Source organism: Pteropus alecto, unplaced genomic scaffold (genome assembly GCF_000325575.1).
Source record: "Pteropus alecto unplaced genomic scaffold, ASM32557v1 scaffold95, whole genome shotgun sequence".
NCBI lineage: Eukaryota > Metazoa > Chordata > Mammalia > Chiroptera > Pteropodidae > Pteropus > Pteropus alecto.
In genome coordinates this window covers 1,163,290-1,188,917 of record NW_006441071.1, presented here as the reverse complement: position 1 = coordinate 1,188,917, position 25,628 = coordinate 1,163,290, and the positions used below count along the sequence as shown (strand labels likewise).

The window sequence follows — 25,628 nt, the reverse complement described above, 5'->3', positions numbered from 1 at the left end:
GAGCTTGTGCAATTCAAGTCCACCTCTGAGAGACAATCCCTTTGCAATGGGCCATCCCAATCAGGTTTATGAGCCCACTGGGCTGAGAGCCAGGCTTCTGACTGGGGTAAATTCACCAAGGTAAATGCTACTTGCTTCCAGTGCCCTGTGTAACCAGCTATAACTTTCAAACCTGAGCATCCAAACCACAAAATAATCTGCTTTCATGTCTCAGAGCTCCTGGTGTGCAAAGACCAGGCTTTAGTCAGATTTTTCCTCCACATACCCAACTGAGTGCCAGGCATATACATAGTTGATAAGCAATAAATATTTGATTATGAATCCATAAACAAATGTGTACAACCTTCCACAGGTTTTTTAAACTATATAAATAAAGAGAAAAAGAAAACAATTTCAAAGGGACTCAGAGAAGAGGAGAATCATGGTATTAAATATTCTATGATGGTTCTTCAAAAATGCTCAAAGCTTAGCTATTGATATTCCAATGTTTTTGGACAGCTCTTTATATAATTTTCCTATCACGGTTGTGCATATTAGTTTTCTATTGATGTCTACCAAATTACCACAAACTTTGAGTCTTAAAACAACATCTATAATCCCACAGTATCTGTAGGTCAGAAGGCTGGGAACAGCGTGGCTCAATGGGGTTTTCTGCTTGGGCAATCGTGTTATTATGTGACATCTAATTCTCCTGTGGGAGACACTGAAAATTATAGTAGAGTTCCAGAATATCCTGGAACTAGAAAACCAGATTTTATCCGGCTCCATTTCAGACTAGGCTCTTTGAAAGGGGTCTTAAGTCTGCTTACTTCACTCAGAAAAAGACCATTTTCTGTAGCCCTTCTAGCAAATACTGATGCTTCTAGAAGACTTTGAGGGGAGTGAGAGATGGTACCAGAAACATAAAGCTTGAAATCTATGCCCAGGTTTCTACTAAAGCCTCTTTAAAACAGAAATGCTAATCTTGAAATTCTGAAGTCAACCTATTCAATTTGCCAACTCAAGACTGAAACAACTGACTGGCCAAATGATGAAAGATTATAAATTCCTTGAAGGCAAGGCTCTGTCTCATTTATCTCTGTACCCCAAGAGACAAGCATGGGGTCTGTCCTACATGTAGCAATTCTGCATGTGTGATAAACCTGAGAGTTTTTTTTAAAAATAAATTTATTTATTTAAATTAGTTTCAAGTATACAGTACATTGGTTAGACATCTATAATGTTCATAAAACATCTATAATGTTCCTCCCAACTGCTCCCTTCCTCCCCTAGCCCTCCACTTAGCCATCATATTAATTAATGCTAACTACATTTCTTTCACCCCATTCTCCCAGCCCTCCAAACCCCCTCCCTTCTGTCCATCACCAAATTGTTCACTATATTTGTGAGTCTGTTTTTGATTAGTTTGTTCTTTTTGTTCCTTAGACACTGCATCTAAGTGAAATCATATGGTATCTATCTTTCTCTGTCTGACTTATTTCACTCAGCATAATAACCTCTAGGTCCATCCATATTGTTGCAAATGGTAGGATTTCATTTTTTTAATGGCTGAGTAATATTCCATTGTATATATGAACCATAATTTCTTTATTCAATCGTCTGTTGATGGGTATTTATGTTGCTTCCATATCTTGGCTATTGTAAATCGTCCTGACAGTTTTTGATGAAACTAAACATGGTAGCAAAATACATGGCTGCATTAAAAAATACTTAGAAAATTTTGCTGATTCATAAATTTAGTTGCAAAGAAGAATGGAAAAAAATCTAACGCAACTTCTCTTCCTCCTCCTCTTCTTGCTTTAAATAATGGTCACCTAAAATTCTAGAAGGCTTTTTTTTTTCTTGGTTAGCAAAAAGGTACAAAACAGAAATATCCCCTTGCTAGTTAAGAAACAGTTTGAGGAAAAGACAGTTTCGGTTTGTTCTTAAAAAGTAAGACAATTCCCCTTAAAGGTATGACAATTCAATATCTCTAAAAAGTTTTTTTAAACCCTGCTAATCACTAGTGTCTGTCAATAATTCTTGCTAACCAGACAAGTCGGAGCTAAAAAACATCTCCTTGCTCTACTAAGGTAAAATGATCTGTTCTCCTTGACTCACTAGCTTGGGATCTCCTTGACCCCATACTCCTCTGAGGCTGCTGGGATAGACTGCTTGCACAGCTATTTTGTGTCAAGACTGCACAGCAATCAGTATGTAGCTTATTGATTTATGTGAAGATACTCATCTTGCCAAGCAAAGGGAAATAAAGAACAATGATCTTACCTCAAGATCCTAATGTTTACAAAGATCAAACAAAAGACAACTACAAACAGGTACCTGGGCCTAGGATACAAAGCATATTGCTTCTCTTTAGCTTCTGATTCTTTCTATGCCTGCCATATGGTAGCAAGTTGGCATAACTTCAATACCAGAGGACCTCGTTTTGAAATCCCACCATATCTGGTTTCTCAGTGTAGGTGTCCAACTCACCAACAGATGGTGCCCAGCATTTTACCCATTAAACTCTATAATCTCCATAACCATTTAATAATGAGATTGGACCAGATAAGATCAGGGAGCAGATTTTCATTCTGTACAGAGATTCTGTCGGCTTTTCAAAGTGAGAACTGACTTTATGGATTAAGAGCCTCTGAAATAATCCCATAAAAATGGAGCTATAAGCAATATTCTTCAGTTACTTTTGAAGAATAAAGTGTTTAGAGGAAAAAAAGCAGCGATGTAGCCATACGGATACTTTCACCTGAATGATGAAAAATTGAGGATGTAGAAACAGATCACTAAAATAATCGGTAACTATACTTTTAAGTGAAAAATACTCTGGTTGCCCTTGGTTTGGCATCAATTATTCATTTAATAATTGTTTACTGAGCACTTATTATTTGCCAGGCATTCTTCTAGGAATTAGAGATTCATGTGTGAACAAAATAAACTCCTGCTCTACTGAAGCTTATATTTCATGGACTTATATGTTTCTACCATAAACTATGAAGTGGTGTAACTGGGGCTCCTAAAGGAGTGAGAAAGCCACCTTTTAGACTCACTGACCTGCAGGTAAATGCCCTGTTACATCCTGATGTCAAAAAAATAATGTAGTCTTTTAAAATAACATGGGTTAATGTGTATTACTCGGCTTTTTGGCTTCCCGAGCAGTACAGATTTTTGGAATTCAATCTGAGCCACATAACTTTGTTTCTTTGAATGATGGTGTGATTGACAGATGATTTTACTACTCATCAAAGCATTTTTCAGTCAAATTTTGGAAATCTGTTGCTTCCTATTTTGCTGAGAAAACAAAAACAAAAAGAGAACTTCCAGAAGTTCCTCCAATAATTCACCCATTACCTGCAGCCGTGTGGTTACCCAGTTTCACCATTTACTAAGTGGCACTTATCCAAACCAACCCTTCCATTTGTGCCAAGATCTCCCTTCCATTCCCCACTTACTCAAGGACATTGCTTCAGCAATTCTCCCCTATTTGCATCATCGAATCTTCCAACTTTGCTGTGTCATTCCCATTACCGCACAAATATGCTATGATTTTCCTCACTTAGTACAGATCTCTTGATTCTATATTTTCTGTTGGCTTGCATCCACTTGTTTGTTCCTTTACATATATCTCTAATTCCCATCCTCCCGTTTCCTGAACCCACTTAACCCAGGTTTTCACCCCACCCACTATGCCACGACTGGTCTTGTCAAGTCACCAATGATCTCCTCCTTGATAAATCTGATGTTCAATTCTTTGTCCTCATCCTACTTGGTCACCACTTGACACAATCACTCTCTTTTCTTTAAATACTTTCTTCACCTGTCTTCCTCATTCTCCAGGTTTGTTTCCTCAGTAGCTGCCACTTCTCAGACTCTTTTGCAGGTTCCTCCTTATTTTCCTTAGGTTTCAATGCTATAAACCTCTAGACTAAGGCTTTCAACCTCCTCTCTATCTATACTTGCTCTCAGGTGATTTTATTCAGTCCCACGGCTTTACATACTAACTAGAGTCTCATGATTTCCAAATCCTGTGATTTGTAGTCTGAATTCCAGACTCATCTCCAACTGCCTACTCAACATCCCCATTTAGATGTTTATAGCCCTTTAGATCTCAAACTTAAGTCCAAAATCGAACTCCTATCTGCCACTTGAAACCTGCTCCTCCTGAAGTCTTCCTCATCTCAATGAGCAATTCCACTCTTGCAGTTACTCAGGTCAAAAATCTTAGTATCATCCTTGATTTCTTTTTATTGCAGCCTGCATCTAATGCATCAGCAAATGCTTTTAGCTCTACTTTTAACATATGTCTAGAATTTGGTGATTTCTCACTGCCTCTATTATTGCCATCCTGGCCAGGCCACCACCATCACCAACCTGGATCATGGCACCAGTTATGTGAACATGTAGGTCACTCCTGCCCCATTCTATAGCTTGTCTCAACAGTTCCACTGGGTCTAGCACAAGGCACACTGAATACGATTCAGACTCTTTCAATGTTTCTGTGGGTAACATCAACATTCATTACTTTACCGCTTTGATGCTCACAGGTGCCATGAGAAGGTAAAGTACTCCGTTTTGAACCCATAATTATCCCAGGTATATTTTTGAGTGGTTTTATAGTTATTCTGATTCTCACATTATCCTTCTGCTGTCTTACTGATGTGATCTACAAGGCAACAGCATGTCTGCACTACCTTGCATGTCTGCACTACCCAAAGGTTCATGACTTAGGGATGAGTAGAGCCTGTGTTCCATGCCAAGCCATGAGTCCTGGTGGGCACTCTATTTGCCTACCCAGAAGAGAAGGCACCTTTCTCTTTGCACAAAGGTGTCTTCTGCTTATCAAGTCCTGCATTCATAGGGCTGTTTACACTTTGGGTATGTGTGCCTCTTCTAATTGGTTTGCTTAGAACAGAGAGCCTTTTAAAATCTGCTTAAAGGCAGTGAATAGGCCAGTTGCAGGCCTGGCTAACAGTGTGCACGGAGAAGTCTGCCCTGACTCAGAACTCCACCCATCTCCCCGCTCCACTGAGACTATGTTGGCCGCTTCTAATTTCTTTATGGGCTGAGAAACCAGGCAACCCAACTTATTTAAATTTTGTATACGATGAAAGTAAACAGACTATTATAAAGAGTCTCAAAAAGTTGTTATAGTATTAAATGCCTGAAATTTGGAGCATCAATCTTCTGGTATCTATTCGGCTTCTCAAAAGTCCTCTTGGCTTTGAATCTTGGTTCTGTTCTGGACATCTGGACATAAGGCTTCCAGATAAATGTAAGTTTAGAGGATTATAATCATATACAAATACAGATTGTCAAAAACTGCTTTATTAATCTCCCAAGATGATTACATAATTTTTAAAGATATTTACATTAGAGCAATCCTTTCTATAAAGTCAATTTATTTGAACCCTACAAATAAATTGTGTTTGAAATAATTTTGTGTTTGAAATAATTTTAATTCTATTTCCTAATATTGTCATTCAGCATTTGCCACTCTTTGTGTCTGCAGTTTCATTTGAACGTGGGCTCAGATAGTGATCCATTCCTATCACCTCATTAATTATCACACTATCCAACGAGATGAGGGAAAAGCCATCTGTTCCCATTTCTTGATGGAAAAAATTGGGGACAGATAAACACATATATAACTCATGAGATATTGGAGCATTTAATGATCTAGTAGGACTATAAGAATGTTTTAAAATAGGTATATAAAAACTAAAACTTAATACTGATGATTCAGAGACTCGATAAGATTCTTGGACAAGCATTTTCCTCCTCTGGACTGGTTAGGTGAAGGTTAAGAAGGGCAACTTATAGCACATCACAAAATACTTAATATTTTTTTAAATGGTTTAAAAAAAACTCTTTAAACCTCTGTAACTCAACTTTAAGACTTTTAAGAATTCCCATGCTGTTAATATTTTTAAAACAAGCTATTCAACTACGGAAGGTTCTTCCTGTGATCCACATTTGCAAGAAACGGAACTGAAATTGTGGTATGGTACTTTAAGCACTGTTTTGCTAAAAATAAATAACTAAAAGCATGTATTGGGGCTGCTTAGTAGTGGTGTGCAGCAGAGATGTTGATCCAGAGTGATTATGCACTGAACGTCACTAGCAAAACCACTCATTTGGGACTGGTCTTTCAGAGCCACAGTGAAGTGAGAGAGTTGGATTAATGTTTCCACAGTTTATGATTACCCACCAGTGAAACACGTGGAGCTATTTTCCAGGGCATTCGAATTCCTCCTCCTAACGCACAACACTATCTTGTCCTGTTCTATTTGTTTTACTTAAGTGTGTGTGACTTGCAGAGTATTAACATGCCAAAACATATGTTTCCTAAGTCTGTTCTCACATTTCACCTTCGCTTTAGACTTTCAAGGTCAGAGCTATTTGTGGTTATCCACTTAATTGGTCTTAAAATAAAAGGCAGAAGAAAACAGCAGATTTGTCATGGCCCTTCAAAGTAAGCATCAAAAGAGCAGCCTGGCACATCTGAACCTATTTAAATAAATCAGCCTTTTGTTCAGGGCCACAAAACTGCCTCCACCATGCTACCAGTTGCCATGCAGCTGAAGTTAGCTAGAAATGAGAGACAGAATGGTTCCTGAGCGCCTTGGAAACCAGTAGGGCTCTGAACAAATTGTGCATCTTTGTACAAAGCATGACTGCTTAGATAAGTTCTCTTTACCCCCAGAGTATGCTCATTAACCAGGTTTGTGTGATTACTGTTCATACTAGACAATGACGAAGTAGATCATTACTGGTATTATTATTTACAGTATGTGGCTCCAAACACGAAGCTTGGCTCAAAATGGATGCAATTGTTCTTGGGGCCTGGAGTGGGAGAGGCTATATTGAAGGAAAGGGGGTTCAGGGGCAGGACTGGCCTGCAACCAAGATCTACAAAGCTAAGTGCCAAGGTCCAGACAGCAAATGGGCAAAGTTCACATCTGGAAGTGAAGGACTGTGGCCCAACTGCTTTCCCGACAGGGCTTCTGGGTAAGACACAGGAAAGGGATCTGATGACAAGAAACTCTCTTATTTAATACAGAGAAGAGTCAGGAGTAGGTAAAGAAGGGTGATACAGCAACCAGATGACAAACATCCTGAGCCCAATGTTCAAGTAGATTCTCATTCTCTGGGTCTCCAAACTTGGTAAGTCCTGGACTCCAAACAAACCCTGGATCTTCTTCCAGTCCTTTGCTTCAAAGGGAACAAGGTTTTCTGAAAATCAGCTCAAGGGAAGAGGCAGCTTTAGGGTTGATCCAAGGGTCCCAAATCACCCTAGATGGAAGTACGCCTAGAGAACAATATGGAGCAGCTCGGGAATGCAGGGGTTGCCAGTCCAGGAGTTGCCCCATCTGTGGAGCACATTCCTTAACAAACCCATAGAATAACAGAAAATATGTGCAAATCATGTATCTAGAATATACAAAGAACTCTTAAACTCAATAGTAAGGCACATAACCCAATTTAAAAATGGGTAAAGAATCTGAATAGACATTTCTTTAAAGATATACCAATGGCCAATAAGCTCCTGAAAAAGATGTTCTATATCATCATCTTCAAGGATATGTGAATCAAAATCACGATGAGATACTACTTTACATCCACTATGATGGGTATAATAAAAAAGGCATATCATAACAAATGTTGGCAAAGATGTAGAGAAAATAGAACCCTCATATGCTGCTGATAGGGATGTAAAATGGTTCAGCCATTTTGGGAAACAGTTTAGCAGTTTCTAAAAAATATTAAATATAGAGCAAGCATATGAACCAGCAATTCCATTCTTCATTTATACCCAAGAGAATTAAAAACATATATCCACATGAAAACTTGTAAGCAAATGTCCATAGTAGCATTAATCATAATAGCCCCAAAGTACAAATAACCCAAATGTCCATAAACTAATGCATGAATAACCAAAATGTAGTATATCCATATGATGGAATATTTGGCCATAAAAGGGCTACAACATGGATGAACCTTGAAAACATCATGCTAAGTGAAAGAAGTCAGACACAAAAGGCCATGTTATATGATTCTATTTATATACAATGTCCAGAAAAGGCCATGTTATATGATTCTATTGATATACAATGTCCAGAAAATAGCAATAGAAAGTAGATAGGAGCTATTGGGGACGAGGGGGAGAGCGGAAAGGGGAGTGGCAAGTAACAGGTATAGGGTTTCTGTCTGGGGTGATGAAAATGTTCTAAAATTAGACGGTGGTGATGATTTTACAACTCTGTGAATATACTATAACCACTGAGTTGTACACTTAGGGGGAATTCTATGGCAAGTGAATTAAATCTCAAAAAGACTGGTATTAAAAAGTCAGTAGAAAAACACTATATAATGCTATAAGACAATGAGAACTATTTGGAAGCCACAGCTAGACTGATCTGATTTTTAGAATTGAGAGTCCTTACCTACCCTAACACCCACACTTGCATCCTGAGGAAATTAGGGAATTTCTAATGACTCCTATTTCTTAAATCAGAATTTTTTGTTTGCCACTTTAACACATAAACCATTCATCACCGCTATTATCGACGTCTTGAAGGTCCTTTGTCCTTTTACCCATGAGCCAGGGACCAAACACTGCAAATGGAATTGGTTAGTCCCTGAGTCAAGGGGAACGATTCAATCCAAGGCGGAAAACACATGCTGGCAAACCAACATAAGGTATAGCCACGATTGAATGGAAGTGTGACAAGCTAAGATTAAATATTGATGATGTATGTAAGAAAAGAGTAGGTACAATTATGGGGCAGAGACAGGAAGGCTCAAGAGAATTTCATGGTTGAGTGAGGTTCAGTTTCACGGAGAGAGAAACTGCTTCTCTCTTAATCCTGTGCAAGAACAGCAGGAGAGCAGGTTCAAGTCAGAACACTGAGGATTTGACTGTTAGCTAGAGATTAGTGGGGGAACTGCACCTTCATAAGCCTGCATGGGAGGCATAGAGAAGAGGGCCCAGGAAGTGTGGCAGAAGGAGAACACACTGGGGGAGACACAGGACTCAGGGAGAGCATGCTAGTAGCACAGGGAAGAAGAGACCTAGTGGACCAGAGGCCAGAGGTAGTATCTTTAGGTGGGTGGGTGGGGCTATATTCTGCTAAGCACTTTTCCTATGCCATCTCATCAGAGTTCACAGCCTCTCTCTGAGGGAATGTCTATTATTTGTTTAATTTATAAAAAAGCAAACGTAAGCCCAGAGAGGTAAGGTAACCTGCCTAAGATCACACAGCTAGGAGGGTTACTCTCTATCCTAGGCTTAAATAATAATTCCATTGTGTTAAACCTTAACCATCATAAACCCTCTTAGAAAACTAAGTCACAGGTTCTTGGAATGCATCAATGCTCAGTGCATACTACAGGCCTAAAATAATAGAAGTGGCTCAATATCTATTTGATTTCTATCAGATAGCAGGAAAAAATGAAACTGACTCAGCCTACATGAGTGGTTAGGGCAACAGATGACAGATTTAAGTGGGAGGAATAGGGTTGCTCAGGGTAAAACTTGTATTTCTACCTGCAACCTGCTTGCCCAGCTCATGTCCATTAATTAGCCAAAGAGAAAGTCACTTATAAAGCACCAGAAGCTCACTTGGTCCTTTGTAAGAAGGTCCTACAGATGGGTAAAGAAGCCCGTATAACCCCTCCAAAAAAACTAGTCCCCTTTAATTGGGTTTCTTAATTGGAAAAGAACTCTGAAGGTGGCATGTTCAGGGTTTCATTACTTGACCGCCTCTTCTTTTGTCCAAAATTATAGGTATATACTTGTTTCTTTCTCATTAACAGAGAAGCACGGAGTTATCGGATCTGGCAGGGACCCAAGAGATAAACCAGCCTCTTCATTTTCAAAGAGGGGACACTTGGGGCAAAGGGCCTGGTCCAGCATTAGACAGCCAGTGTGTGGGATGAAAGGGACTCTATCTCTCCAGACTTGGTCCTTGCCAATACAGGATTCTGTATTAAAGCGTGTCCTTTAAAGTTGCAAACATGGCATTAACATGGCTAGTGCTCAGACCTTTTCCAAACCCACCAGCTTTTCTAGCACAAGAACTGTGTCTGTATCATTTGGTTTACAAATTCAATCCATCATAGAAAGGAAACCGATCTAATAGAAATGCAGCTACGGTCTTCTTGTCAAGGTTCTGCTTCTCTCTGATTTCATACCTCACTGTTTCATACACATTACTTTTCCACCTGACGACAAGCTGGAAACCAAGGATGAGTCAAGACTCAGGAACACATCATGCTTCAATTTGCATCTTCCTTACCCTGCAATCAATCTGTGTCATAGCTAGAGTGCAAGGGACTGCTTGGTAGGTGCTGGCACTTGAGAACTCGGCACAAATCTCACTGGTCTGAGGGCCAAAGTTACCCAACTGGACGTAGACATAGTGTGCGTTCTGGGAGAAAGCTGCGACAGCATGTGGATTGAGCTCTATGTGGCTGAATTAGCCCCAACCATGAAAATTAGCATGGATTTACGTGTACTTAAATGGTCTCTATGAATCCATGGCATTTAAAGTCTAAATCAGCAGTCCCCAATGTTTTTGGCACCAGGAACCGGTGCTCCTATGAGAATCTAGTGCCTAATAATCAGAAATGGAGCTGAGATGATGATGCTAGGGCTGGGGAGGAGCTGTAAATACAGATGAAGCTTCATTGCTCACCCACTGCTCACCTCCTGCTGTGTGGCCAGGTTCCTAACAGGCCACATGCCTGTGGCCTAGAGGTTGGGGACCCTTGGTCTAAATAGTCAATAAAAAAAGAGAAGTTCAAGGATAAGAAGCAAGGCCATCTCCAGCCCAAAGGGCTCCTTTGTTAAATGAAGAAAAGGCACCCCTTCCTCTGGGCAGCCACAACCCCACACCAAAGCACATGGCTTGTCCAGCAGAGTGGTATCTAGATTTCTCACCCTATTCATCCCATTGATCGGACAGATGCTCTGGTGCAGTAAACTAGCACAGCTTTGCAGGGCAGCTGTGCTAAGAAGAGAAAAAAAAATCTCAATATGATACTTAAAAAACTCAGGTTACAACCCACTGGTGAATCATGAAACTATTTTAGAAGATTAAAACGAGTATTCTTAATAGAATAGAAAATATAAGGCTTATGGAAGTGCCTCACACTCAGATATTATTTTTATATGTATATGTAAACATGTACATATATGTATGTATGTGTATGAATGTGCATGTGTACTATACTGGGTTGGGATGTAAAATATATTTCTTAGTGGGGGTCATGGTAAAAATTATTTGAAAGTTACTGACTAATATGAAACCTTAGTCTAATTTGAAAGTTTCCTTTTCTTTATTCTCAATTGTTCAGGGAGAAGCACTAAGAGAACTAGCATGCATTTAGGAGTCAGACAGACCCAAGTTCAAATGGAGTTTAATACCATTAAATTTGGATCTTAGGCAATTGTTTTCTGACACTCAGATTCCTGATCTGCAGGTGAAGATGATACCTATTTCAGAGTGTAGATGTAGTAAGGACCTGGTATTAAGCACACGCCCAGTTCAGATGCCTCCCTTTTCTCAACTCTGGAAAGATCAGCAGTCCAGGGATGCATATGCAGCTGCCAAGTAGGGTTTTCACTGCCAAAAGCCACAAAGGCTAAGGAGGCCCAGTGTCCTGCAGTACATTTTAAATAACTTCCTCCCATGCAAGTTGTTCTCCTGTCTGTCTGGAAGAGCTACCTCTCACAGCATGCTTAAGCAGGAATTATTGCTTGGCCAAGCGATAAATCATGTGCATGAAAATACTACATGGAAGCCAGTTTAGGAAAAGAGTTTGGTGATATGAGTATGGTTAGAATCTGGTTTTCTGTTTTAAGTAAATGTATTAGGTTATTACTTGGACATGGTTAGAGTACTCTCCATAGTAAGTATTAGAGGTTCTCAGAACAGAAATGATAAGCTGAAAGCAATCTTTCAGGTCATCTAGGTCAAATCTCCCATTTTCTGGATGAGGAAATAGGTTTCCTAGTAGGTAGAGGATCTTCCAAGGTCACATGGTCAGGGCACATCTCCATCCCTGGAACCTCATTTCCCAACTCCTGGGTCACAAGGCCTCTTCCTTCAGAATAAAACTGCAAAATCCTCCTGTCTTTAGTTACATGTGGAAATGTGGGGAAGGATGAGAACTTAAGTTAGTGATCCTCAGCATATATTTGTAAGAGACCTTAGAGTCATCACAGCAAACTTTTTTAAGTGACACAAAGGAAATAGGAAATTTGCAATCTATAAAAGAAAAATTTAATTCTCAAAAAACATATTTTTCAACATGCAACTTTCCAATTAATCAAAGAAATGCAAATTAAAAGAATGAATTGCTGTTTTGTGTATAAAATTGGAAAATATTAAAAATTATAGTAGTCAACACTACTAAGTATGTTATAATGTAGCAAAAAATTTAAAAAACTCATAAACTCTGATCTAGAATTTCTGCTTCTGCAAAATCAGAAATTTACATGTAAGGCTATTTGTTGTAATATTTTTATAGTAGTGATATATTGCAGTAATTTATAATATAAAAATGACTCTATTCTATGATAATGCTAAACAATGAATAACATTTTAGAAGAACGTTTAATGACGAGTAAATGTTCATAAGCAGCCAATTAAAAACAAAACGATTAAAATGGTATATATACTCAATATAAGTTTAAATTTGTGTATATCCAATATCATTGCAATTTATTTAGATATATAGGTATATACGTGAATATGCATATATGTATGTATGTACAAATATGTGTGTGTGTGCACTAGTGAGCAAGCAAGGAGGGGTGGGAGAAGAGAAAGAGGAGGAAGAGCAGGAGGAGGAGGAGAAGAAGAAGAAGTCTGGAAGAATACAAGCAAAAATGTGCATAGTTATTTTTAGATGGCACAATGGAACTATTACAGGCTATTTTAAATGTTCTTTTTATGTTTCGATGTGTTTTTATAATCTTGTACGATGAATAGATTACTTTCAGTATCTGATAAAAATATTATTTAAAAAGCAAATTTAAACTGGTTCCATAACACTTTCTGTTAGAATTTCCTCTTAGATTTATTTTGACTCAAAATTTTCTGTTGGTAGGATTTTTTGTTAATGAGGAGCTTTTTTTATGATGGTCAGGTTGTATTAAACATTCTGAAAGTACACAATTAAAATTCCAAATCATTTTCCCTTATTATATGCATTACCTTTTCATAAATCTATAGTCTGAAACATATTTTGGTAATATGAAGGGATTAAACATTCAGGGAAACCTTTCTCAATATATTATACCTGAACATGTTGGATATTATTATATTTTAAAATATATTTTAAAATTAGAAATTTCTTAGAACCCAGAACACCAAGTAAGCACAATATTGCTTTGCCTTCAGGGTACCTGCCATTTTTCAGTTGCCTGGAGACTAGGGTTTTAGAAGCCACAAACATAAGGCCTGATACAAAGGAGATAGTTCCAAGACCTCCCTTCCCAATAAGCTGAAAATCCTAAAGGGTTGACAGTCTTCGAGGATGAATAAGGAAGAAAAAGATATGCCTAGTTTGTTCTTGTTTTTGAGTGGCACTGCAAAAATTAAACAAACAAACGAATAAACAAATAAATAATAAAAGAAAAGAAAAAAGTCTTCCTTAAGAATTTCCAACCACAGACTCATTTATATAGGGGTTTAGAGTCTGAATTCACCCTACCTGGGTGGAAAAAAGTCAAACATTTAGGTTAGAATGGTCCCAGGTTTGTTGTGCTCCCAGGCACTTGATGAAAGAAAAACAAAGTCCTCTCTGGAAGAATACATTTAAAACCCAGGCTTCAATGACTTCCCACAGGTAAAGTTCCAAGGAATATGAGTTTAAAGTTTTAAAAAAATAACTAAATAAGGAAGCAGCCTTACACATTTGATTATCAATAAAACAACAAAACTAGACCTAAAACTAGATACTGACATTAGAAATACCAAATATAAAATATAAATATATTTAACATGTTTAGAGAAATAAAAGACATTAAATGATGAAGGAATAAGAAATAATAAAAATCAACCAGAAAGATGTGAAAAAGAGCTACAAAAACTTTTAGAGATGAAAAATACAATTAAAATTAGAAACTAAACAATCAGCTTTAGAAGATTAGACAAAAATTGAAGAGAAAATTAGAAACTAGAAGGCAGTTATAAAGAAATGACCACAATGAGGAACACAGATTAAAAAAAAAGAAGAGTAGTTAAAAGACATGAAGAATAGGTTGAGATTGTACAACATATATCTAATCAGAATTCTAGAAGATTATAGGAAGAGTGAGGTAGAGGCAAAATTGGTGGGAAGCACTAATGCCCAAATTCAGAAAGCCTAATAAATCGCAAATAGCGGATAAATAAGTGAGAAAACCACACCTGACCTAGCATAAGGAAAAACAAAGAAAAAACTTTAAAAGCAGTCAAAGAAAAAAGGCAGATTTCTTACAAAGAAGCAATATTTACACTGATAGTGGTCTTTTCAAGTGCAAAAATGGAAGTCAGAGACAGTAAGGTATTATTTTTAAAATGGGATAAGAAGTAATTTTTTACCCACCAAAACTATCTTCCAAGAACAAAAGTAAAATACATCTCTAAGCAAATAAAAATCAGGAGCATTTACCATTAACAGATTCTTGCTAAAGGAACTTATAAAGAATGTAAATTGGCAAAGGAAAAAAATCATAGTAAAACAAGTCTGATGTTAGAAAAGGAATGAGGAGGAAAAAAGTGATTAAAAATGTGAGTAAATCAAAAAAATTGATGGCATAATGACAATATCTAGTTTGTAGGATTAAAAAAGTAAAGATTATACCTCAATAAAGCTGTTACAAAATATGAAGGTAGAACTTAATCATGGACTTCAAATCTTATATAATTGGGGAGAGGTGATTGAATTAAAATGTCCTAAGGTCTTGGGTTGTTTAGCAGGAGTGTAAAGATATTAACTTTATACTGTGTTGAGTTAAATATACACATAAAATTTTTAGGGTAAACACTAAAAGTAAAGAAATTGGGTATATAAATTCCAAGCTAATAATGGCAATAACAGATTTAGTAAAAACTCAATCCAAAAAAAAGGCAAGGAAAAATTATAAAAAGAAACAGAAAGATCAGAAGAAACAGAAAGTATAAAATAGCATGATAGAAAATCCAAATGTAACAGTAATCACAATCAATGTAAATAAACTAAACTTTCCAGTTAAAAATAATGATTGTCAAACCGAATTAAAGAAAATGCCACTGTATTCTGTTTACCAGAGACTTTCCTAAAACAAAAAAAGGTTGAAGGTCAAAATATGGAAAAACTAATCCAGTCAAATTCACACTGTAGATTACTTATCTCCTCAATGGCCAGAGAGCAGCTTAACATAACAATCCGATTTCTTGTTAAAGTTAAAATATAAATTATCTGGTTTTACCATTAAAAAAAGGGAGGGAGGGGGAAAAAGGGACAGAGGAGAGAAGGAGAAGAGGAGGAAGGAAGGTATGTAGGGGTAACTCCTCCTCTCAACATTGCCAGAAAGATTCACATCATTTAGGTCATCTCTTGCTGGAGAAACCAGAGTAACAAGGGAACAGCCAAGGGAATCTGAACTCTGTATATTAAAATCCAGTGGGCTTTCTGGCTCCCTCAAAACACCTTGTTCATTCTCTGAATCACATGCAATAAGTAACTGACGGGTTTGCTTTTAATATAAGTGGAGGAAAACAAAACAAGAAAAATAGTGCCATGTTGTATCCCTAAATAAATAAACACACTACATTCACAGGTATCTAGCGTGTTAAGAATTTTAATGCCTAAATTTTTCTTTTGAGAAGGATAGAGAATTTCCAAGTCTATTAAATAATATTATCCTTTTATTTATTACAAGGAGGATCTTACTGTACCTTCTTTGAAGTTCGTACAATTATTTTACTAATTTATTTTCTAGATTTGGAGGGGGAACAAAAATTCAGTTTTATATTCTGTGACTTAAGCACACTTGGGACTATAGATTAGTGTTAATAAAATTATTTGTAGTTTAGTACCTTATAAGAAATACTTCACCATATAAGAATGTTTATAATATTATTTCAATTCTGATTTTCTCATGAACATTAATAACAACTGGAATTGAAAAAAATTCTGTTCACAAACAACTTTTCAGGAACACACAAACTAAATAAAGCAAGGCATACTTGAATCACTAAGTAGCCTGCTCTTCTTCAACTGCTCAGCTTTAAGCATCTTTATTTAGACCTTTCCCTTCATTAGAACTGGGCTGACTTGCTGTCAGATTACAGTGCCAAGTCTAAGAAGAAGTTAAATACCATGGACAGCTGCTTTCTAGGCCAATGACAGCCTAGCACCATAAGAGATCAACAGACCTCAGCAGTCCGCCAGGCGCATAGCAAAATGTGCGGATGCCCTGAAACTCCACTGCTTCACATCCTGCAGGATACAAATTTATTCCTAACAAGCTATGGTGATGTTTTTAGATGAGAATCCTAATCGTTTATAAATAAAAATACTTTAAAAAACAAAAATCTCTGCTTAGCATAGATCTTTCTAAACCTCAGTTAATGGCCTACTTATTTCAAGCAAAATTCTACACAGTAAAATTTTAGAACAACAAAGGCATTTGGAGGTTTCCTTGGAGTTTACGATAATATCTGGCCTCCATATATTCACTGTATTTGAACTAGGGCTTATAAATATTATAATACGGCAAATATTATATGCCTCTAAGGGAGAAAATGGCCTGCTTTACTCAATGATTTGCTAAGGTAAATTCTAATCCTCAAGAAATGTTTTGAAACTCTCAAATTTATTCTTACTCTCTTTTCATTTCAGAACAGAAAAAAAAAAAAAGACTAACATTTGTTAAACAACCCACATTTGCCAAGGACTATGTTAGCTGTTTAACATTCACTTTTTAAATAATTTTCCAATCTTTATGAAGTAGATACTACTATTTTCATTAGGAAACAGGTTCAGAGAGTTTATGTGACTTCTCTGAGGTCATAAGGCTTATTATACACATGGCGATAATATCTTTTTCACTGAGTCAAACCCCTGGACATTTATCGTGTCATGACATTACATGACTTTTTTTAAAAGATAATACAACTACTAAAAAATAATAATAACAAATAAAAAATGCACACGAGATGGAGCAACTATGAAATGAGATGAGAAACTATTACTTTAACTAAAGGTAAAAAAATGCCAGTTCACATTTTTACATGCTTCACAGTTGTCCCATGACAAACATCATCGATAATAGAACCAAATTAAGATTTTCAACTTGTCTATGAAGCAAGTAGCTTCAAAGACATTTTACTGCATAGAGTCCAGCAGAGTTGATGATATTTTTCACAAGAACCTCCGATGATTTGTATAATATCTACAATATTTTCCCTCCACTTTCCCAAACTCCCATGCCCCATAATTGTGCAAATAAGACAATGAGATGGCTTTGCATTAAGCCACTAAGAAAACATGCTTAGTGCATCCTAAATTTATGGACAGCACATTCCTCTCTATGAAGACTTTGCTGAGGGCTGTGTTTTGGCTTAGGGTCTTTTTTTCTGAGTGTTCTGAAGATGTTAGAAGCATCGACTTCTATAAGAAAGGTGGGGTACACAGCCAGAAATCAACTTTTCAAATCAGAGAATTAGATGGCTGCACCCCAGGACTCATCTCTCTTTGGGACACCTTATGTTCAGTGCTTGGAGAGCAAAACTTCCATAAGATTCTGAAATTAGGCATATGATAAAGACTAATTGCTGGAATTTTTTTTCAGCAATAATTCAAAAGTACAATTGACAAGGTGAAATTTCCTGAAGGAAATCACACATCATTATGCACTTTTCCGCCTAAAAATATATAACTGTGTTCTAGTATTTTTGAGGAAAACCAAACAAGACATAGCTATATTAAAAATTCTATTCCCATAATACTTATAGTTCAATCTAGTTATTGAATACCAAAAAATAATAATAATTAAAAGGGATAAATGAAACCTATTTGATGCTAAAAGGAAAATAATATAATAAATACATTTTAGGGAAAAATCAGAAATAGGAGAAATAGTCATGAATATAATCTTCCTTTTTTAATTAAGTAAATCTAGAATTTCCAAATTAAAACATGTACAGTATTAAATATAGCACAAAATTATGGATTTAAATAACAACTATTAAGGAATGTCAGCCTAAGTTGCTGACTTTTAATTTATCATAAAATGACATAACAATCACCTAATATAGTATGTAAAAATCCTGCTAGAGCTACTTTAATGAATGGCTTATGATTGATTAAATACTGTCTGTAAATTGTATTTAAAAAGTTATTCCCAAATTCATGAAAGCAGCTCCCTGCGCCCCCCGCCCCAAATCAGAATACAAAATCCCCCTGCAATCTTAAATACATCATTGGATTGCTCTGAGAATTCCTTTTTCATAAATGTTGCCAATATAACCTTTAGCTGACTCTGTGTCTAAGTTAATAAAGTTCCGCTATGGTGTAACAAAACAAAAGTGCTGAGTTCTCGAAAAGAATTTTTACCCTTGATATGCCCAGGATATTTGTAAGACACCAAATCATTTCCTTGCCTCTAAAAATATGCCTTTCCATTGGCAATTGTTCAGCACTCTAATTGGAATAAACACATAGACTTTTAATGCAAACCACTCAAACTAGCAGTCAGGCTTGAGGAGAGAGCTTGAAGAGTCATCCTTTTAACTATAAAATTAGAGCAGGGAGAGGGGCTTCAGTGATGACCCTGTCATAACTTCAAGAATATATGGTCAGCTATCACATCTGAATACCTATTTGCATCTATATTACTAAGTGATGTTTTTTTTTTTTGTACTACGATTTCTAACAACCATGTGCTGAGTGAAACGTTAGAAAAATACAATATAAAGCAGTTCTCTTCTGCATGTCCTAAATAGAAATACTGCTGGTTAACTGTGTTCTAGTATTTTTGAGGAAAACCAAACAAGACATAGCTATATTAAAAATTCTATTCCCATAATACTTATAGTTCAATCTAGTTATTGAATACCAAAAAATAATAATAATTAAAAGGGATAAATGAAACCTATTTGATGCTAAAAGGAAAATAATATAATAAATACATTTTAGGGAAAAATCAGAAATAGGAGAAATAGTCATGAATATAATCTTCCTTTTTTAATTAAGTAAATCTAGAATTTCCAAATTAAAACATGTACAGTATTAAATATAGCACAAAATTATGGATTTAAATAACAACTATTAAGGAATGTCAGCCTAAGTTGCTGACTTTTAATTTATCATAAAATGACATAACAATCACCTAATATAGTATGTAAAAATCCTGCTAGAGCTACTTTAATGAATGGCTTATGAATGATTAAATACTGTCTGTAAATTGTATTTAAAAAGTTATTCCCAAATTCATGAAAGCAGCTCCCTGCGCCCCCCGCCCCAAATCAGAATACAAAATCCCCCTGCAATCTTAAATACATCATTGGATTGCTCTGAGAATTCCTTTTTCATAAATGTTGCCAATATAACCTTTAGCTGACTCTGTGTCTAAGTTAATAAAGTTCCGCTATGGTGTAACAAAACAAAAGTGCTGAGTTCTCGAAAAGAATTTTTACCCTTGATATGCCCAGGATATTTGTAAGACACCAAATCATTTCCTTGCCTCTAAAAATATGCCTTTCCATTGGCAATTGTTCAGCACTCTAATTGGAATAAACACATAGACTTTTAATGCAAACCACTCAAACTAGCAGTCAGGCTTGAGGAGAGAGCTTGAAGAGTCATCCTTTTAACTATAAAATTAGAGCAGGGAGAGGGGCTTCAGTGATGACCCTGTCATAACTTCAAGAATATATGGTCAGCTATCACATCTGAATACCTATTTGCATCTATATTACTAAGTGATGTTTTTTTTTTTTGTACTACGATTTCTAACAACCATGTGCTGAGTGAAACGTTAGAAAAATACAATATAAAGCAGTTCTCTTCTGCATGTCCTAAATAGAAATACTGCTGGTGGGGTTTTTTGTTTTTGTTTTTGTTTTTGTTTTTGCACTTTGCTTCCATTTCATGGCTACTATAAAATAATAGATGGCCATCAAACTTGACCATAAAGGAATTATACTAATATAATTTTTTTCTTTTTATTCTGGACAAAATAACTCACCTTTCATTCAACATCTGTTTTTGCATACATGAGAATTTTCCCAGATGCTACTATGAAGTTTGCATATGTATTTTGGTTTTCTGTTTAAAATCACATGCAGAGATAACATTTCAATGTTAGGATATAAATCAGAACTGCATCACTATACTAAAGATAAAATTTTATTGATGTTGCTTATCCAATATTTAAAAAAATAATTTACATCTTTGCAGATCAATTTCTTCTAAGCTCTTTACCAATTTGCTCACCACCATCTAAGTAGTAGGATGGCCAGTGTTGTCATTAAAATTCCCTCAAGAGCTACTGTAAAAATATTTTGAGTCAGGTTTATCACAGCATGCAAAATGAGCCATCGAGCTACAGAAGCAGGAAGAAAAGCTTGCCAGTGACTCTCTTCACTGGATCCCAATCAGTTCCTGGCTGAGTGCTCTGGAGCATTACTGAATGGATCAAGAAGAATAGCCATGACCCATTCTAATGACCTGTCCTGCTAGGCCTTAGGTTGCTGACTTAAAGGTATAGCTTGATGACACACACAAACTTTCTTCCCTAAATATCTTTAAAGAAACAGTTCATTATAATTGTCATGTACCCGTTTAAAAAGAAAAAACAGCCTTCTAGGCACACACTTTCCCATGAAAATTAAATTGCTCACAAAATCATCATGCCTACTTTCAGAAAATAAGAGACAAATTATTTTGTTTGCTGAGTCTGCTCTGGGATGCTTATGTAACCTATATTTATTAACATTTTAGTCTGAAGCAAATAGCTTGAGAACATAGTAGACATTCACAAGAATATTCCCATATTATTTTTCCTACTGTCATGTTAGCCTGGCTATAAGAGAACTACAGAAGAAAGCAACCTACTATTCACTACAACCCCAACGACCATCACATTAAAAAACAGCATATCTCAAAAACACAATAATTTAGAACTATGGTCAAGAAGAACATTAAATAAACAACTATCACCACCAACCTTTGCTTGGGCTTCTGGTGCTGTCACCTTGACGACTTTATTGCGATTTATCATTTGCTTCACCCATCTTTCTACTTGGACGTTGAATTTCATGAATACCACATAGGCAAAATAAGCTGTTAAGAGAAGCAAGCTTTCCCACCACATGATGACATTATCCAGGAAAAATATAATCAGCATGATCAAGTCAACAATGTAGAAGGACACATCCCGAAAGAGAGGCCACCATGTCAGGTTCAAGATTTCTCTAGAAAACAGAGCACACATGCCAATAACAAAAAGGATATTGAACACTGCTGAGCCCACAATAGTGCCTATGCCAACGTTGCTGTGAGCAATAAATACCCCTATGAGAGATGTGAAAAGTTCTGGGGCCGAGCCCCCGGCAGCCATAAAGGTAGCTCCAGCCACATCATCGGAAATACCCAGTTTTTCAGTGATGACAGTCAAAGAAGGAACAAAGAACTCATCACAGACAATGGCTAAGGCTATGAACATGTAGATCATTCCAATGACATGGAGAATGATGGCGCCTTTTCTTCGATCCTCCAGGGAAAAGATGTCTTTTGGATAGTCTCCCTGGGCACGATGATCTGTACTATTCTCAGATTTGCCTTCCTGAGGAAGAGGTGGCTGTGGAGTATAATCCCAAACCTTGTCATTTAAATCTAAGAGAGTTCTCTGAAGGTAACCATGTGCTACCCTAGGGCCACTTGCACCACTGGCCTCTCCTGCGCTCAATGTCTCTGTCTCAGAAAAGGCACTGATTGAAAATGGGACAGTGCTAATGGCTACCAGGCCCATGAAAAGGCCTAAGATTCTAATTAACTTCAGTTTTTTCCTGACATTATAATGTCTTCTGCAGCCAGATGGTGACTTATCTGAACACCATTTCTCAAGGAAAGTGATGGTGCTGCTTTGGTGCAGATCCATCCTGGGTCTTCTGGTGGATGTGGTCGTCTTCTAATTGTAAACTCAACCAGATGGTTCTTTCATACTTTGCCTCACTTGATGGTTAATGGTGCTTGGAGGCACTTCCACAATCAGAGATTCTTATACTTCACAGGAAATATTTTCAACATTTATGCTTAAAAAAAAAAAACAAGGATTAGTAAATCATAAAGTCATATGTCTTTTTCACAAAAAGAACTTTTTAGCTATGATTAAGTCCTATCCTGTAGCTGTGTGACTTTGGGTACATTACTTAACTCCTCTGCATTTATACCAAGGAGTGCTTTGAGGATGAGTTAAAACACATGAAGTTCTAAGAGTGGAATGTGGCACATCGTAGGCATTTACAATAATTGACGTACAAACACAAACATTTTGGTAAATCCAATATTAGGTTAGATGTGTATAAAGATTAAAATTTTATAGATGAAAGTCTATCAGTTTATCCCACCTTAAATCATGTAACAGACAATCTCCCAATGTTAAAAAGATGCCACTTCTTTTAGAAGTACTTGACAACCAACAATTATTCACTATGTTTTCTTTTAGTCCAATTAGGTAATTCCAGATGCAGGCACACTTTTCTGATTTAATCTTCATTTGGAAAGGGTTGAATGTTGGAGGAGGTAGCACTCTTTTCCTGAACACTTAAAGATCTCAGGATCTTATTTTTCATGCAAAGCTTCTCCTATACAGTAGCCTTTGAAAAATTTAAGTTTACAAAAGAATGTTGTAGTGACATTAACAAATTGTCTTCCCTGAACATCTAAATATTGTTTTCAACTAAAGCTCACTTTTACAAAACAATTTTTAGTCATTTAAAGTAGACAATTTAGTAAATCAAACAACTCCGAACAAATAGGCTATTTCAAGAGACCAAATGCATACTTCATAAACAATATGCAAATTGCAGCAATACCTCTGTCCACCAACTCTGCCCCAAATAGCCCCAACACTTTCTTTTATAGTAGGTTAGATGGCCAAGCAGTTTTCATTCTCTATCCCACAGAGGAGATAAGTAAAATACATAGACACCACAGCTAATATTCTGAAGAATCCGCTTTATAACTTTCTTTAAAAACACTTTTTTTCCTATATTAATGATTTCATTTTAGAGACATTCGCTGAGATCACCTCAGGTGTAAAATAAGCTAATTAAATACACGCCAGTTAAACACTGAGATTACCTGGAGCTCGGGTTTGCAGAGCAAGAGCATAAGTCAAAGCAGGTTGAGATGCTGCTGACTCCTGAGATAAACTGAACCCGTCAAAGAGATTCCAGGATGGCTGGCATTTGTCTACACTGAGCACAAACGATTAAGCGACTCACAGCTCTCCGGAGATTTTCACAGTGCTGGGCCGGGGCAATCGGCAGAAACGAACTCAACTCCCAGGGTGCACTATCAGCTCCAGCCCGAGCCGGGCTCGACCTATAAACCCATCACTCCGCTCTGTGAGCTCGGCCTCCGCTGGAGAAGTGTACCCCCAGCCGCGCCCCAACTTTGCTTTGTACGGTCCCAAACTTTCCCTGGTGGGTTAATAGGAAAATAAAACTAAAGGACAGACATCCCATTAGTGAGCCAGGATCTGGGATGTAGCTTGGGGAGGCGCCTGGCCCGCATCTCCCTGAATCCTTTGTGGGTGGGGTGGAAAGGGGAGCGCCCCTCTGCGCGCCCTCCACCCAAAGCCGGAAGCAAGGGCAGTTGGGGAGGGAGAAGCTGGGGCTCGGAAACCGCGCCCGGGAACGGAGTTGGCTAACTCCTTGCGGGGCCTGGGGCACCCACGTCCACCACGGAGCCACCTGTGAGCCTGCGACGGAGCAGCGGGATGCGCGCAACCAGGATCTGGAGACAACGACCAGTGCAGCCACCAAGCCTGGAGGCTAGCAGAGACTCGGCCGCCAGTACTTACTGGAATCTGTCTGGAGGACACGGACACGGCGGGGGTCCGAGCGCGGTACGCGCTTCGGTCCACAGCCTTCTCTGGCCCTCCGCCTCCCCGCTCCGAGGCCCGGACTCCGGCTCCGGCTCGCGCTCGCCGCTGCTCTCGCCCGCCAGGGCTGGGTTCCGGAGGAGACTGAGCCGCGGCGAGCTCCGCGCGCCGCCTCTGGTACTGCCCGGCCCCTCCCTCTCGACTCTGCGCCGGGAGCGTGGCCACAGCGCGCTCAGCTCCCGCTCCCTCTGCTCCACGCCTCTTGGGCGCAGAGGCGACGCTGGCAGTCGTCTCTTAGGAGATTTCTCCGCAGTGGGGACCGGGGTCAGGATTTGCAGGCGAGCAAGGACAGAGAGGAGAAATCGTACAGGTCGGTGACGCGCCTGATTCCCAAAGACTGAGGGTGCTGCCAATTTAGGGTGTCATCTATGCTGGGCACCTCCTCTCCAATTATCTGCAAAAGTGACAACAGTCACATATTTCTTTAGGAGGTGATGTAATGTTTAAAGGTGGAGGAGTCGTTCAGTGAAGAGGCATGAAGGCCTGCAAGGCTGTCTCTTCCTGGAGTCTCAGGTTGGATGTTTGGGACACTGAAGGATCTTTAGTCTTGCCCGCTGACCTTTCATTTCGTGAGTGATGAACATGAGACCCAAGAGAGTTTCATTTTGAGTCACACACAGAGTTCACTTGATGGCTTCTGGACTCCCAGCCCAGTGCTGTTTCCTACCCTTTCTTCAGAGAAAGAGCCCTTGGCCACGGAAAGTGAGTCAGGCTTGTTGGAAATTAGAAATAAGAATTTTGGCCAAAGAGTGGGAGAAGACAAGACAAACTGATTCTTGAAAGAAGCCCCTTTTGCCCAGCTTTGTGCAACCACCACCAAAACTTCCAAAGGTTCCATGAGAAACCTTTGGGACTTTCAGTATAGGTTCTCCACTCTCCTTACCCTCCACCCTTTCCTGTTTTCCACTTAGAGAGGGTTTTTTTTCATGCCTTCCTGGGACTTGGGGGAACGTGGGTCATATCTGGGAAGCTCATTACCTTTGACTTTGGGTAAACCTCTGTATTCAGAACTCTGCACTTACTCTTGATGTGTCAAGAGAAGCCCTGGGAACCGGGAAATTTCTTTTCCTCCCATCAGAGCCAGATATTTAAGACTATTGTCTTGCTACAAATTTCAGGGTCCTCTTTTGGAAGTCATAGGCTAAACATTTTTTAAAAAAATCTTTATCTTTTCTTGTGTAAAATTTCAGACATATACAAATGTAAAAGAATAGTATAATGAATCTCTATGGGGTCATCAGCAGCTTGAACAATTATAAACTCATAGCCAATTTCATTTCATACCCCGTTTTCCTGGGCCATCATTTTAAAGCAATTCCCAGACATCATATCATTTTATCTATAAGTATTAACAGAAAGCAAGGAAAGTATCAACCACGATGAGGCTTGTGTCAAAAAGACTAAACGACCAATTCAAATAGGCTCCCACTAGGCAAGAATTGGTTAATTTTAGCATCAAAAATTTATCATTGCAATTGTTTCA

General features: G+C 37.9%; 1 protein-coding gene across 2 annotated transcripts in view; it reads right to left on the bottom strand.

Moving 5' to 3' along the window:
* The window catches only part of SLC24A2 (solute carrier family 24 member 2), a 208,854-nt gene extending 184,637 nt beyond the window's left edge, over nt 1–24,217 (bottom strand). For both annotated transcript variants that reach the window (XM_025051383.1, XM_025051384.1), the window contains exons 1-2: nt 24,065–24,217; nt 21,203–22,289 (exon numbers count right to left, since the gene is read on the bottom strand). In XM_025051383.1, the coding sequence (XP_024907151.1) occupies nt 21,203–22,135 (933 nt within the window). In that variant the 5' untranslated portion in view covers nt 22,136–22,289; nt 24,065–24,217. The remainder of the gene's footprint in view (nt 1–21,202; nt 22,290–24,064) is intronic.
* Nucleotides 24,218–25,628: the final 1,411 nt, after the last annotated feature.